A 16101-nucleotide genomic window follows, 5' to 3' on the forward strand; every position below is an offset into this window, starting at 1 on the left:
ACCACCACCTGCAGGAAACTTTTCTGGGTTAAGAAGCATTTAGAGTCACACTAGAGATTAACTGATGAATGATGAAAACATGAAATATCTTGATTTGGTTATGTCTTCATACAAATTCTGAACAATGACACTTGATTGAAACAAGCCTCTGAACACCTTGATCTTACAAATGAATAGTGACTTCTTTGGCAGTGGACACCAAAGAAGAGATAAGCCTGATAGTTACAAGGAATGTTGAGTTCAACTAAATCCCCAATTAAACAAAGAGAGAGAGTGGTTTGATAAGGAATCCTGTTACTCTATGACATTTCATTTCCATGTAATAGCTTTTCAAAAACTCTCTGATAGTAAGAGAACAAATCAATTATTCTTCACAAGGCGTGCAGCTGTTGGCCTGATCTCAACTCTGACTGCTGCTGTTACAGGATGGATTGTTGACGTTTAACCAGTGATTCTCAAATCTAAAAAAGCTGAGTTTAGAAAAAAAAAAGATAATAGCTGTTTTCACCGGTATCACACATAGCGGTGGAGTGCTGAATGGAAAATGACAATACTGCAATTCTCTGCAGTCAGCTGTAGCACCTTCTGTGTAAATGCCACATTTGGGGGTTTTATTGTAAACTGAGTCTGCAAGTTTTTGTCGATGGCAAAATACATTTTAGCAGGGTTAGTGATAAGATCACTGTAAGGAAAAATATTGGAAATTCAGCTTTAAAAACTCCTTGAGGTGCTGAGGTTCAAAGTTAATTCATGCCCTTGGAAACAGCAGTAGTGAAGTCACACTACAAGGTCCATTTAGCTGTTGTGTAACTTTTGATCATTAGACATTATCTTCATCAGCAGATGGAGTTTGCATGCAACTTTCTCATTTTCTCATTTTCTTTCCAGCTGATGACAAATGTACATGAGCTCAGTGGGAAGCCGTCATTGTTTGGACATCACCCAATGCCTTGAAAAGGGCATCATTTTTATTCAACAAATAAACACATTGCAAATATACACAACACATCTTCAATAACTTGCGGGAAAGAAACAATATCATACAAACAGACAAATGCTAATGATCTCTCTTTTTTTGCATATCAGAAACAAACTGAATAGTTTACTGTCAATTTTACAATATTACTGAATTTTAAAGTTACTAATTACAATTTTAAGCATTTTTTATCCATTTCTTGGTCACAAAAAGCAACACAATTCATATTATAATACCCGAATAACACTAATACTAATGTAACAAATGGCATGATAGATCAAGAATATTTCATAGAGTTTAGTCTCCAGTTTGATTTTGTGTAACACAGTAAATACATAATTAATCTTGTACAAATCACGCAGTCAATAACACAACAGCAACATGCTGCTAAGATACATTAAATACATAGAACTGTATGCCATAACATTTATTTAAAAGGTCGTCATGGTCAATAATGATCATGTTTACAGCCTTTTATATTGCACACACAGCATTACAAATGAAAATTTAGAACAGTTTCCAGACAATAAGCAATGATTAGCAGAGGACCTCGTTGCAAAAAACTCCAACACGTAATACAAATGTAACCATTAATACAAGTTTATAATCAACTGATAATCTTAAATCAAATAAACACATTTTTTGTTTCTGTGGTTTCTTTGACACATGAAATAATACGACGTCTTGAAATCCGCCCTGTAAGACCCAGATGTTGTGTTTGTTTGTTGAGTGTGCAACAGCGTGTGTGTGTGTGTGTGTGTGTGTGTGTGTCCCGGAGTGTGACTGGCTTTCAACCTGTGAATCAAAGTTTTAGTTTAAAACCCACTGTTATCAAGAGTGGTGCTCGAACAAATGGGTGCAAGGCATTTTCAGTCCATTTATGGTAACACCAAGCAGATTTGTCATCAGTTCTACTTGAATTGAACTTTCCCACACAAGTCTTTAAGCTTCATGAACATCGGATCAGCAGCGTGCGAGACATTCTGTGTGATGTACAGGATCACCGTCAGCCAATCATGGTGATTATTGTGAACGCTGCATGCATCGCTCTGCAGCGTTTCGTCAAAATCTGATCAGTGGCGTCCAAGATGCGGGATGAACAAACCAGGGCAGAGCTATAATACACCATCGATTACACCATCGAAACAAAAGTGAAAAGATTCTTCTGACAAAACAACACTTGATTTTTTTGATCATTGAACTATAGCTGTCATCTCTGGAGAAAGACTGAGCTCAACACTTATTAAGAGCAGAGAATCTTTCCATTGAAATTCTTTAAACCATCACATCTTGCTCACTGGCAGGATTGGCCTTGAACCACTCTTTGTGCTATTGTTTTCGTTTCCCTCCTCTACGTCTGTATTGTTGACACTTGACGCAATCTGCTTCCGAGTTGAGAGGTGAGTCATGTGTACAAGGCAAGTATTGTTTTCTAATTCAGGCCGTGTGTTCGATGTCTTACAGCATCTCTTAAGACCCTGGTGAAGACGAACGGTGAACAGACCATAAGTGATGGGGTCCAGACAGGCGTTGAAGAGGCCAAAGATAAACAGCATATGTGTCAGTGAATGAGAGACTGTTTCCTCCATTACTTCAGGATATAACCAATACCACAGGCCTAGCAGGTAGTACGGGGTCCAGCAGACGATGAATGACGTCACGATGACGATACTCATCTTAAGAGTCCTCATCCGAGCTTTTGGGATGTTGTTGTGGGAGCGGCGGAGATGAATATCTCTAGACCGCACTGGAGGAGAAGAGAACATCATCTTTGTCACGCACGACTCTTTGAGTCTCAGCAAATATATTTCAACGGCAGATTTTGAAGAAAGTGTGAAACTTACGGTTACCCCGGGACATGCGGCTGGATATCTCAATGAGAATCCGTGTGTAGCAGAAGATCATGATAACCAAAGGCAGGAGGAAGAGGCACACGAAGGTGAACATGTTGTAGAGGGTCTCCTGCCAGTGCTGGACAAAGCTGCCGTGGGTGGTGCACTGGGTGAAGTTCTCCGGGACTGTGATGGTCACATTGTGAAATATAAACATCTGCATTAAAGAGAAGAAGAGTTTTGCTTAGTCATAAGTCTAAATGAGTCAGACAGACAGAATGGAGGATACGAGGAGAGAAGAGGCTTGGAGCAACAACTGTCTGGAAGTATTTGATCAGAAACTGATTATTGATTGGTCAGATGATCTTATGGAACACAGTCTGTGGAAGCAGCAATTCTGTAATATCATTATATTGCATGATTATCATACTGTAGATTTGGCAAACTACATGTGGAACAGGAATAGAACCTCCATAAGCTTCATACAAATAAAATAAAAATGTATTAATAAATTCTAGATCACACATTTTTTCATCTTGTATTATTTTCTGTTCCAAGTGCATCTTGGCTGATTCAGTAAAAATATCCTAATATTTCTTGTATACAGCTGCACAGTCATGGTTGTGTATTCAGCCAGTGTCTGTAAAAGACGGACATACCTTCACGCACAATTTAGAGATTTTGAGCATTCATAGCTGATTGTGTGCTGCCCCACTTCCAATCAGTCATGTCCGTTATGGGCGCAGTCAATTGTTTTTTTATGAAAGTCTTTCCATAAAAATCAGAAGGAAAAGAGAGTCTGATCGTGATGTGGATAATGAATATGTCCTTGACATTTTTAAACGCTAAAGAGACTGACGAAGGTGCGGACGTCAGAGAAAAAGATCTACGTTTCACATATTTCTTTGGACAAAAAAAGCCTTAAGCTGTGACAAAAAAAGAAAAAGAAAATAAATTTATCTTGTTGGAAAGATGATCCCTTGAGACATCTGGGCTCCTGAAACACTGTATTTACTGTGGCTAACGTCCAATCCTCTATTAAAGTACAGGCCAGTAATTGCAATTCTTGTGGTTTGTTAAAGCAACCCCAGAGAAATAAACCCAGTTCTGGGTTTTCTCTAAAGCGCCTAAATTAATTTGATGGCCAATTGTGTTCTCATATCAAAAATGTTAAAAACACAACAGAACATTGTTTTGCCTCCCATGACACTGTCTCGCTAGCATGAGTTCCTGTTTAGGAAAACACAAAATGGGAAAAAAATCAATTTAATCTGGGGCCACAAAAACAGGCCAAAAACACAAAAGGACATTATGAGCAGAAGATAACATACTATATGTGCAAACCGATTCCTCTATGCATGTTTTACTTCTTATACGTTTCAGATGTTTGATGGTTAAGGTCGGGTCTAAATGTCAAATCAGTTTTATGATGTTTTTTCATAAAAGAAAACATGATATAATTTAAACTGAGCACTCCACTGTGGTGCAAGTCTTAAGGCTAAGGCACAAGTTGCATTTTAAGAAGACCTTGCAGCCTGTCAGCTGAGAAAATACAAAATATCAGCAGTATTGCTCCTGGCTATTTCTTTTCATCAAGACATTTAGTGCAGTTTGTTTGAGGCTGTCAGAAATCAATCTGAAGATGAACGCACTGCAAAGGCTGAGCTGTTCAACAGCTGAGCCACTGCCACTCAGGAACAGTACATGTGCCAATTGCTGTCTGCTTTATGAGCAATGTGTTTTTCCTCCAGCATACTATCAGTATATGGATCTTTGAATGACCACATTATACTTATTTTTCTTTCTTTCAAAATAAAAGGAAATACATTCATGTGAGTATAACAGGAATGTCTCTGTCTCAGGATATGGTTTTGAAAGCTGTAAATAACCTGCTGAGTGATGCGCTTTACAACGTGGGCGACTGTGGCTAAGTGGAGAGCAGGGCCGCCCTTCAATCTAGAGGATCGGCAGTTCAATCCCCGGCTCCGGCTCTGCTAGTCGCATGTTGATTTGTCTTTGAGCAAGCCACTTAACATTTGCTCCCGTAGCAGAAATGTGATAGAATCTGAATTGTTAGTCACTTTGGATAAAAGTGTCTGCTAATGATTGTAATATCTATGACCCAACTGTCTCTCACTCTTATTCAGAAGAAAATTACCCAAGTATGCTACAACTCACAGAACTCTATTTTTCATTCTAGAGAAGAAGACAAATACAAAATATGTCATGCTTGATCTGAAAATAATGTGTATAAACTGATACTCAAAACATGGTGAACATTTATATTTGATGGAGCAGTGTAGCCAAATGGGTTTAAATATTTCATTCAGAGAAAATATCATATACTGCAGCTTTGATCAAATGTTGGAACAAGCTCATACTGTAGAATAAGTTTCTACATTCTTAACGCTACATAAAACAGGCAAAGTGTTACTGTAAGAGATTAAAGAATATGTGTTTTTTCAAGTATGTTCACTTTAAATGACCTACATATACCACGAGTCGTACCAAGAGTTGGGGTTGACCCCAACATAAATTATGTTTGTATTGCTGGAGTTTGTATCTGGTGCTTCAGAGCTGCAGTAGATCTCACATGTTACAGCAGTTTCAGATGTGGCGAGTGAATACACAGAGTCCAGTATAACAATCCCAATATCCCAATTACAACATTTAAGAACTAGTTCACCCTCTGCTTACAGATATAATGTTTTATCCTACATTGTTATAGTGACCATGAGTAACAGACACAGATATGTGAATACTGTAACAATAGTACTAGATAGAAACCAGTTTGCTGGAGAGAGAGCACGTGACTGGAGGGAGCTCCGAGGACGGCGTACAGAAAAGTGTTGAACCAGACCGAGTAGGATCCAGAGGAAGAAGACCTGGTAGCCGGTGAAATCGAGGACACCCTAAGTTGAGTTTTTGTTAATACTGTTCAGTCAAACAAAGCCTTATCTCCTCGTGGACGCTTTTTGTTTGTTTTGGACTTTTTGAGTTGGTTAAAGAAGAATAAACCTTGACCTTTTTCTGGGAATTGTTGATTTTTACCTGTTTTTATTAATGACCTTGCACCACCCCACCCTAGCCTGCTATATTGACCTCTCATGACATTACAATATATATGATATATATATATATATATATATATAGCCTCCAATTATACACAATCAACATTCTAAATTTGTGAGACAAAATCTAGGAAATTATTCTGAAAGGCTTCTGTATTTACACAATCACTAAGAAATGCGACATGAATATTGAGGAAAACACTGATGTGTTCCGGTTGTAGGAACAGGTACTGAGTACTGTACTATACTGCAAACCAATGGATTGATCAATCGATCTCTCACTCCTGGCACCTTAAATCTTCCGGAGGTTTCATGCCTCCTGTAATCAGATGACAGAGGAAAAAAACAGGCAGCTGATGGTGACAGAAATATTTACAGCACATCACTATCTACAATGTGACACAAACGTCAAAAGTGACGAGGGTGTAAGTAAGAAAAAAAGCTCTCGGAAGCCAGAGTGGAGGCACTGCTGTGTCTTTTGGGTTAACAAGCATTTGAACCCAAAAGAATCCTTTCAGATTGAAGAAAATGATAATATATGCACTGGTAGTTAAGTTACCTGTGAGTCAAACACACTGTCTGAAAAAAACAATAAAAGTGAGCCGCAGAGCAGCGGCTTAGAGGTACTCCGCAGCGTGTGTAGTTCCGTTAGCTTTTAGCCAAACACAATATCCAAAACGATAAAAGTGTACGCAGAGTAGCGACCTGGGGGTTGGATATAAGGGCCTGTTAAGGGTGGTGAGTGAGGAGCAAGCAGAGAGTCAATGGCCGTATAAGACTAAAAAAAGCAATAAAAGGTAAGAAAGTGTAAGTCACCGCAACCACGAGAGGTCCTTGAGCATGCAGCCATTACTGTTCACCGAAAACTGAATGCAGTTTGCTGCAGCCGAATGCTAGATTAGTGGACAACGAACATAGAGGTGCACACTCACGTGGACACACAGACTCACACAGTCACACACACAGATAACCTCATCCCAGGCTTACGTCTGCCGGAGATAACAAAGAAAGCTTAAAGGCATTTCATCTTTACCCACTACATCTGTGTGAGCTTCTCCACAATCAAAGAAATCCTTAAATAACTGAACACTTTCGCTTTTGATCAAAAAACATTTCACTTTATTTACCACTGAAGTGTGTGGAGCTACAGAACCTGATCTCGTTCAGTTTTCCCGTTTGTTTCAAGCTGCCTCTCTATGGCAGAATGTTTTGGACATAATGTTCATTGCTTGAGGGTCCCCAGGTGTCATGTCACAGGGTGGTTCACCCTGAAGCATTGAAGAAGCATTGTTTTATCAATATTCCTACAGACACAGGTGCATAGCTCGCAGTAGAGGTGGCTTATATATAAAACTGTCTAAAGGAGAAAGCCACCTGTATAACAACCCCGGCTTTTTTATCCTGTACAACAATATTAAATTAGTAAGTGGAGATTTGATCCAGTGACCTTTCGCAGTAGAGACAATGGCAGGTTTGTGGCGAGATAATGAGATATTCCTCATATCCAATATTCAGCCTAGTGCTCCAGCAGCCTCAGTATTACATCTGGTGGTAATACAGATGATTAAATATCAGCTGGGCTTGGTATTTTACATGTGCTTCGAAGTGTCATCTCTCTCATCCTCCCGTTCTTCATCACAGTGCTGTCCAGAAATAATAATTGTAAGGACTTGTGTTGAGGGCTAGTTGATACCAGTTACCAGCTACACCAGAGATATAGTAAGCGATTGATCAGCTGCTTAACTGGATAATGATGCACTCTGCTGCAAAACTGAGCCTGAATCAACTTTGTTTTTGCTGAGATATGTCTCCATATTATCAGTATTTTTTTTCTTGTGCTTGTGCTTTTCAGCCCAGAGTCATGATGTCCATGTAATATTTGCTTTTGTTTGCTGTAACCATGATCCTCACCTAAAGCAACAAAGCATTTCAAGTTGCTTAACTGATTTTTCAGCCACTTGGGGACAGCAGAAAGAAGCTGTAACCACAACACTGGCATACAATCACCTTATGAGGTTGACCAGGTGAACTTTTCAACAAGTAGTTGCTTAACTACCCATCCAGCATACAAAAAGAAACTTTCATTTGGAGTTTTGCTTTGTGTCCACCTGATGATTGTAAACCAAATATTGTCTCTTTTTAACCACTGTTTTGGTCAAAAGCAACTCCTGAGAGAAGTTTAATGCTCAACTATGTTCACCAGCTTGTCGCTAACTTTGTCTTTCAGCCATTTGGTGTTGGGCAGGTATAGCGCACAGTGGTTTATCAGAGTTTGTTGCTAAAAAGAGAGAAAAACCCTAAAACCAAAAAGAATTAGCTGTAAGACACTAAAAACTCCAAAAAGAGGAGAACTGCAGAGTTGGTGATAATTCTCTGTGAGTATCTCGTTATGAGCGACACCTTTTACCTAAATATTCATTTGATATGAAAAATACTTATAATAGCCGCTTTAAACATATCTTAAGTATAGTTATTTTTCCATAACCACAATATTTCCTTCACATCAATCATACTCTAGTTGCCAAGTAATGATAATGTGGGAAACAATTATTCTAAAAATGTTGTCATTGAACATTTTAAAGCAGCCAATTCTAAAGACAATCTTGTACAAACAATAGGCAGTAGAGAAGCCAGATTTCCATCGGTACAGTACACCTTTTGTTTTTAAACTTACATTACTGGAACTATGGCTATTATTGCTGTAACTCAGCTGATAGAAGTGATGCATCATAAATTATTGAGGTCCAATTGTTCACATCATCCTTTTGCCAATAACGCAAAGGTTGTAAATAGAAGTCGTCTCTGTGCATCCGTCAAAGGCTGTGGGTTTCATTTTGATCTGAATGTTGTCTGATGACACACACTGCAGGTTTCGAGGGCTATAGTCCCATTTTGATTTTCAAAAGCTCAAAAGTAAACAGACAAACGGTTTTAGAGATAACTCTTTGCCATCCGAAGAACCTTTGCAGAAGCTTTTAATCAGAGAGGGATTTCTGAGAGCTCCTTGGTTCTTGGAAGCTCCCTGCCGTGAGAGAGTGCAGCTGTATAAAAGCGTTTGTCATGAAATATTGGCACTTATTAGACTACTCTTTAGCCAATCAGCCAATCTTACAGTCTGTGAATAGAGAGGACACTTTAACCTTATATTTGCAGCCACCATCTCTGCTGCTTCACTGAGAAAAGGCTTCAAATGCAAAGCAGCAGGAGCAACAAAGACTGGACGGTGTATTCCTTCATGAATCTATAGAAAAAGGGATACATGTGCCAATTGTCTTCCTTTGTCACATCTGCCAGGCTACTCATTTTTACATTCAGGAACTAAATCCAGACTGTGTCAGATGAAGGTTAAAAAAACTCGAAATCAGGCAACATCACATGTAGGTTAGCTGTAGTGTCACGGAATCTGCAACATTACTTGTAACTGTTTCACAGTAATACTGATGCCAAACGTGATTCTGATGAAATTCTAATCTGACCCCGAGTTACAGATGTTAGATGCAGCTATTCAACAAAGCTGTAGAAAAAAAATACAAAAAAGTGATGCCTACAATGATTTGTCTTGGCAATTCCAAACAAAGAGGTTTAATTAAATCTGTTTGTTCTAACTTAGCGTTGCAAAGAAAGTGAGAGATGTCTCAGACTACTCAATCAAAAATGAAAAAGGCCCTTGAGTCTTCAAAAATGCCTGAGCCTTACATTTGCATTTCAATAAAAAGGGTGCAGGAATGCAATGAATAAGAATTAGAATAACAACATAGTCAAAAATCTATAAATAAAATAAGTTCCCATTTTTGGGCACAGTTTCTCCTTATTTCCTAATGCCAACTGATTTGACTTCAAGACTAGACAGATTGATAACTGTAGTCTGGCTTTATTGTATACACAGCTCTCAGTTGGACTTTTCTTTTCACCTTTCATGTCAACACTTTTTTAGTCATCTCTCCCCAATTCTTAGTTGACAAAAAGTCCTCTGACATGTTCTTACACACAGGTGAAAGAAAACGTCTCACAAACTATATTCTGAATGAGCGTGAACGTAAACCATAAAAAAAACTCTGAAATAGTGAGTTATCAAATTATACACATATACATATACACAGTACACATATACAGTATACATACATATACAGTATATATACATATATACACATATATAATAACGTCTCACATTATTGTACTGCCATATTTTTAGGGAGGACACATTTAAAGATACCAACTCTCTTGAAAACTCACAAAATGTAATTTATCTCTTCAAGAATTTAAAATCCCCCAAATTCCAAGAAAGAATATAGATGACATGACCTCTGTGTCCATGTGAGAGGTTGAGTTGTCAGATATTCACTTCTTTCGACCCAGTGTGGTCCAGTCGCACTATGAGGTTGAGGAAATGAAGGTGATCTCACAGCTGAGGAGGTACTTGATTAGCATCCATGATACTTGCAACCCTCCTGCGAGCCTGTTGGGTCAAGGATCCCTTCAAAACATGCTTTACCTGCTTAGATATCCACTTGTATTCATGCAGGCTGCTGCCTCATTTGTGTTCAACCGGTAAAATCAATTCAAGTTGTGAATTTCTGATATGTCGTTCAGCAGCCAGTGACTAGGACCTTGTGCTTGAAAATGTTCTGGCGCAAAATCATATCAATATCAATCTTAAGTATTGTGAAGCTTCCCACAACTTGTAATTAACAATACAACTTAATTAAATGAGCACAACACGTAGACAAAATGCACTTGTTTTGCTGTAAAAGTAGATGCATATCTTAATAGATTGAGTGAGCCAGCCGCATTTACTACAGTTGCATACATAAGTGTTATTTATTTTTTTGCCTTGATTACCTCAGTGTTGTTTCAAAATGTTTCCTGCAGACCTAACCAATTATCTAATTAACCTTCACCTCTCTTTTCAGCTAAATTAAACAAGATGGATTCACTACAGGAAAGCACACTGGCAGTGTTCTGTGTGCTTTTTGAACAAGGTTTCATTGTCCTTCAAATCAAACTATGATGGGAGATGTGTACAACCACCAGCTGTCATGTGTCAAGAAGCCTCATATGAGTATCATATGAGTGTATATAGAGGGCTCACAGAGTGTTTGTGTGTGTAAGTATTGGATGAGTGGCAGAGCAAACTAAATGTGTTTTTCTCCTACCTGAGGGAGCGAGAGGATTACACTCATCGTCCAGGCCACAGTCAACATGATCTTGCTTTTCCTTTTGGCCTCACTGATGCCCAGAGGATTGAGAATGGCAGACTGTCTATCCAAGCTAATGACCACAGTTACAAAAGCGCAGGAGTACATCGCCACCAGTTTCATGAACATCAGCAGCCTGCAGGCGACATCTCCCGCCTGCCACTGCACCGTGATGTTCCACACCGCGTCCACGGGCATCACGATGAAAGTCACCAGCAGGTCCGCCACGGTCAGGTTCATTATGAGGATCCTGACGTGCGACTTGCGCTTGCCGCCGTTGCCGGCAGCATACAGCACAACCAAGTTGCACACAGCTGAAACCGCGCACAGACTGAATGTGATGATGACTCTGACTTTCGCCGCTGTGGAGAAAGTGGGGAGCTGGAGCGCGTCTCCATCGGCGCTCTTGTTGCAGGCTGAGGCGGCTCCCTGACAGCTGCCGTTCACTGTCTGATCCGTCAGCTGGTGGAACATAATTAACTAACGGGAGGCACAAATACAAGGCAATTATCTCGGATACTCCTAGGCGGTGTCTGTCTTCTCCATCTCACTCTGACTGGAACTTCAACAGTGTACCTGAGAGAAGAGGGCATGCATTGGTTCGGTTTTTAAGCTGGTGTGTATACATGCCGCAAGGCACCGGCGCGGATCGTTAGTGGCACCGGTAACATCGTTTAAACAGCTCTGTAGGAAAGGCACATGCAGCTTTACGCACAACAAAAGACCACCACGTCGTTTAGCTTATGTGATATTCAGAAGCATGCAAAGTGATCACACAAACTGTATATAGTATATAATAAAGCATAGGAGTTATCAGAAAAATACATAACTAAACATTCTCAGGTGAGGAAATAACGACGCAGTACTTAAGTGCTATTTGATGAACTTTTAACCCTCCTTCTCTTCTGATTTTCTAACGGTTCCACATCCATCGCTTCCTCTTAATAAAGGTATAAAGGTCTACTTGCCTATTTACTATCCCGAAGAGAGAGAAAAAGAGAAAGGAGGAAATCTGAATTAAGCCCATTTGAGGCAGATAAAAATAGCTTACCTGCAATTAGGAGGAGCGGAGCTGAGAGTGAACACTGAGGGGGATCTCACTGTGTTTCTACTGCACTGCAGCTGTTGCTTCAAGCTCCTTCATTCTTCCGCTCTGACGCACATTTTGACCAGGCAACAAATGAGGAAAGTGTTAGGAGTAACTGCGAGTGAAGCATGTCGAACTCCTAACCAAATTGTATGGAGTAGTCAATGTTCATTGAGAATGGAATGAGGAACGAATCAGGAACGACTTGATAATTGACGAATCATCATTAATACATTAATAATAATAATTAGTTCCCAATAATAGATTCAATAGTGCTCTGTTGAATCGGATCATGTGACAAATCATGTGACACTTAGATTGCACACAGGTGGACTGTATATGACTAATTATGTGACTTCATAAGGTAATTGGTAGCATCCAATCTTATTTAGGGGCGTTATAGCAACGGGGGAGAATACACATGAAGTAATGCAAAGACTATTTGTCAATTTTTTTGAATTTCTTTGAATTTTTATCTTTTTCATTTTGCTTAATCAATTTTGACTATTTTGTGTGGGTTCATTACATACAATCCAAATCAAATTATGCTATCATTTAACGCAAGAAAAGAAAAACGCCAACGGGGGTGAATAATTGCAAGGCATGGTCTTGTGTCCACTTCACTCCCAGTGTTGAGGTTTAGTGATTAGATAATCAGCACAAGCTTGTTCAAAATTATTAAAAAATGAGAGCAACATGGTGTAGTAGATATTGTTGGTTCTATTTTGGTGTTTTATTCAATCTTAGCAGTGTTCACAGAGATAAGATTTATTTTCAGAATCCCAACTTCTTTGCAGATTCTTAACTGGATCACGTTTATGTGGCAATATGAAGATAAAAGAGGCAACAATTTTGTCCCCAGATTGTGCGAATGTTTTTTTTTGCAAGTAGAAATGTCAAATCTAACTCAATTGAATTTAGTTTTATAAACTCCCAGAACACAGCTCATTTCCTCTGCACAAAGTTTATAAGCACAACAAATCCGTTCACTTCCTCTTCAACTCTGTTTTCACATCCCTCCCCCAACCCCGTTTTTGTCTTTCTATTCTCTCTCTCTCTCTCTCTCTCTCTCAGGAACAACAGGGGACTCTGCACCACCAGAGCTTCCGAAGAGATGGCCCCCACCCTACAGTCTCCATTCCCCCGTTCCCGCCAGCCGCTGGACACCAACAATCCCCCATCGCTCGCCTAACCTCCTTTCTACAACCCTCCTCCCCTACCTTACATTCCTTCATCCCTCTACCTTGATCCCTACATCCCTTCATCCCTCGACCCTACATCCCTCGACCCCTTCCACTTCCTAAATCTAACAAGCATTCCATTATGCAATAAACCTCCCGAAACTCATACGGTTATTGGCGTGGTCCTTGTTAGTGAAACTTTAAAAATATGAGCCCAGTGTTACGACAGGATGAAGTAGTGAATGTCATTAGCCATGATTGTCAAAGCCTCTAACACACCTAATGCATGATAATGTATTCTTTCTGATCCTACCCCGTGCACAAGTGCGCCCCATCTGTGCCCGGTGGGCCTGGCTACGAAATCGCCATAAGTGCATTTGGCTTGTGACTGGAGGGAGCGCAACAGCAGCCCATTTTAGCTCTGCTCTCTCACTGGAGACAACCTCATTTGCTTGGAACAGCCTCAAGGAGCCTATTGTATTCAGTTTAGTTTTTCATCGCTTGAACTGGATCATTTAATGACAACACTGGGCTAATAAAATAACAGAAGGCTGTTTTCTCTATACAGGACAATAAATGAGTAAAAATTAAAATGCCTGCAAACATCCACAAAGAGAGTAGGGGATCCACAGCCAGACAACACACACACACTAACATATCAAAAGTCTGAGAAAAGAAACGCTTGCTTTTGAAAGTTGACACAGTGGTAACAGATCTCAGGCCAGCTCAAGTCAGGTAGTTTTTTCCAGAGAACACGACCAAAGTAATTAAGAATGTAGAAATAGGAAAGAAAGACACAAATTGTGAATTAGGTGTACCTGAACGCTTAATAACTATCCGCTCCAGGATCATGAGGGTTGTCTGATGCACTATTGTAAGTGATATGACTGAAATAACTATAATATTAAGGATATTCACCAACATCAGTATATAACACAATATGGCATTAAAAATCGATCTGATGCAAAAAATATGCTAGAACTCGCTAACCTGTCTTGTGGAGGAGTCCAGTTTCAAAATCTATATGTGCATATTCCTAAGTTAAAAGCAAGTTTAAAGTTTACAATCACAATTTTTCATAATGCAATGGATTAAATGTTAAAAGTGCCGCTCGTAGTGATGAACACACAGAATTGCAGCAGAGCTCTGCAGCAATGCTCGTCTTTAAAAGAGCATTTTGGCCTCCTTTGGCTCACTGTTTTGGTTGTCCAATTTGACTGATTTTATTCACTCTTACTACTTTCATAGTTGCTGTGGTTTGGAGTGCAGGTAGCAGGAGAAGGACCCAGATACAGACGCTGTCTTACTGGTGCAGTTAAATACATTTTCAAACAAAAGGCTTACAAACTGAGAGTCTAAGATGCAGGCATGTAACAAGCAAACAAAAGTCCATGCAGCAACAAAGATTAACTGCCAAAGACCAAATCAACTGGGCTGGTATATGAAGTCAATGACTGATTGGGGATGTGAGAACAGGTGAGCAGGAGGTCTGGTGCCTGGAGGGCTAACGAGGGACAGCTGAAACTAATCTGTGCAGGGTAGTCATCCAAAACATCTAAAGGCACGAAGTGAAGTGATCTGCAACGAGAGGAGAGGTGAGTAACAAAATAAAACAGGAAACTAATGCATGACAAGAAACAAAGAAAATATTACATTAGAGTAGATGACAAAAGTGTTGTTTTTGACAACAACAGGCAGCGGTTTTCAGTGGCAAAGCCCTAAAAAACCTTGGTTCACTACATGCTCAGCACCAAACAGCAGACCGTCAAAGTTAGTGGCGACCTGTAGCTGAACATGGTGAAGCAGTTAAATGCTAAGAAGACCGATATTTCCCTCAGGAGTACCACTGAGCTACAGAAGATAGTGAATGTATTCATCAACAGGGCCAACATGACTCCAAATAAATGAAACATTTTGTTCCGCATCTGGAGGATGTGTAAAAAATCGTAATGCTAAAAGATGATAAGGTCATGTTGGGTTAACAGATTGTTTTTGCTCCCCCAAGTGGTAAAAAAAAAATCCATTATTGCAGGTTTAACAAAATTACCACAAACGGAGGGTCATTTGGGCCCTTTGCACGAATGGTTCCACTGCATGAGACCAAACTCTTGTGTAAGATCAGGACTTGAATTTAGTTTTTGATTTGATCCACATCATTTATTTGGATGACCTAATCATGTTTAATGATACGGTGACAGCTCATCATTGCAATATGATTCTTTTGAAAGTTGATGAATGATAACATTCAACTATTAGACAAATGCAGCGTCCCTCAAGAAGAAAGGTCCACGTCTGCTCATCCTTTGACGCATTTAGTAAGGGCCATGAATCAAGAGCCACCACAGCAGTGTAGATGTGTGTCATACGGTGTTTACACTGCAAACACCCACATAGCAACTCAAATGTAGAATGACAAATTGTGAAAACAAGCTTTATACGCCTTGTAAAAAGTCCAACAATTGAATATCATAAATGGTACATTTGTCTGAAATCCTTTGATCTCATCTTTCATATCTCAAGGTTATGAGATGGAGTAGTCAGCGATGGACCGGCAGATGATTCATTTTTATTGATCCACAGCTGCAATAGCAAAGAAATGACAAGCCGTCCTCAGTAATTGTATTTTACAGGATTACTATTTTGTGGTAAAATCCCCAAATGTGCCATGCACTGTTATGCAATCATTGATGCAGGTAATCCGTTTAATCAACTTAAAGTGGCTTAATTGGTTGCTGACATTTCCCTGGATTTACTTTGTT

The 16101-nt window shown here is 39.6% G+C and overlaps 1 protein-coding gene across 1 annotated transcript; it reads right to left on the reverse strand.

The window, feature by feature from the left end:
* Positions 1-2259: 2259 nt before the first annotated feature.
* Positions 2260-11548, reverse strand: gnrhr4 (gonadotropin releasing hormone receptor 4; the record flags this gene model as incomplete). Its single annotated transcript, XM_079162585.1, has 3 exons — positions 2260-2723; positions 2821-3025; positions 11033-11548. 3 exons carry the CDS (start codon positions 11546-11548, stop codon positions 2260-2262), a joined length of 1185 nt encoding a protein of 394 aa, XP_079018711.1.
* Between the last annotated feature and the right edge of the window lie 4553 nt (positions 11549-16101).

The sequence above is a fragment of the Pholis gunnellus genome (assembly GCF_910591455.1).
Source record: "Pholis gunnellus genome assembly, chromosome: 7".
In the NCBI taxonomy this organism is placed as follows: Eukaryota; Metazoa; Chordata; class Actinopteri; order Perciformes; family Pholidae; genus Pholis; species Pholis gunnellus.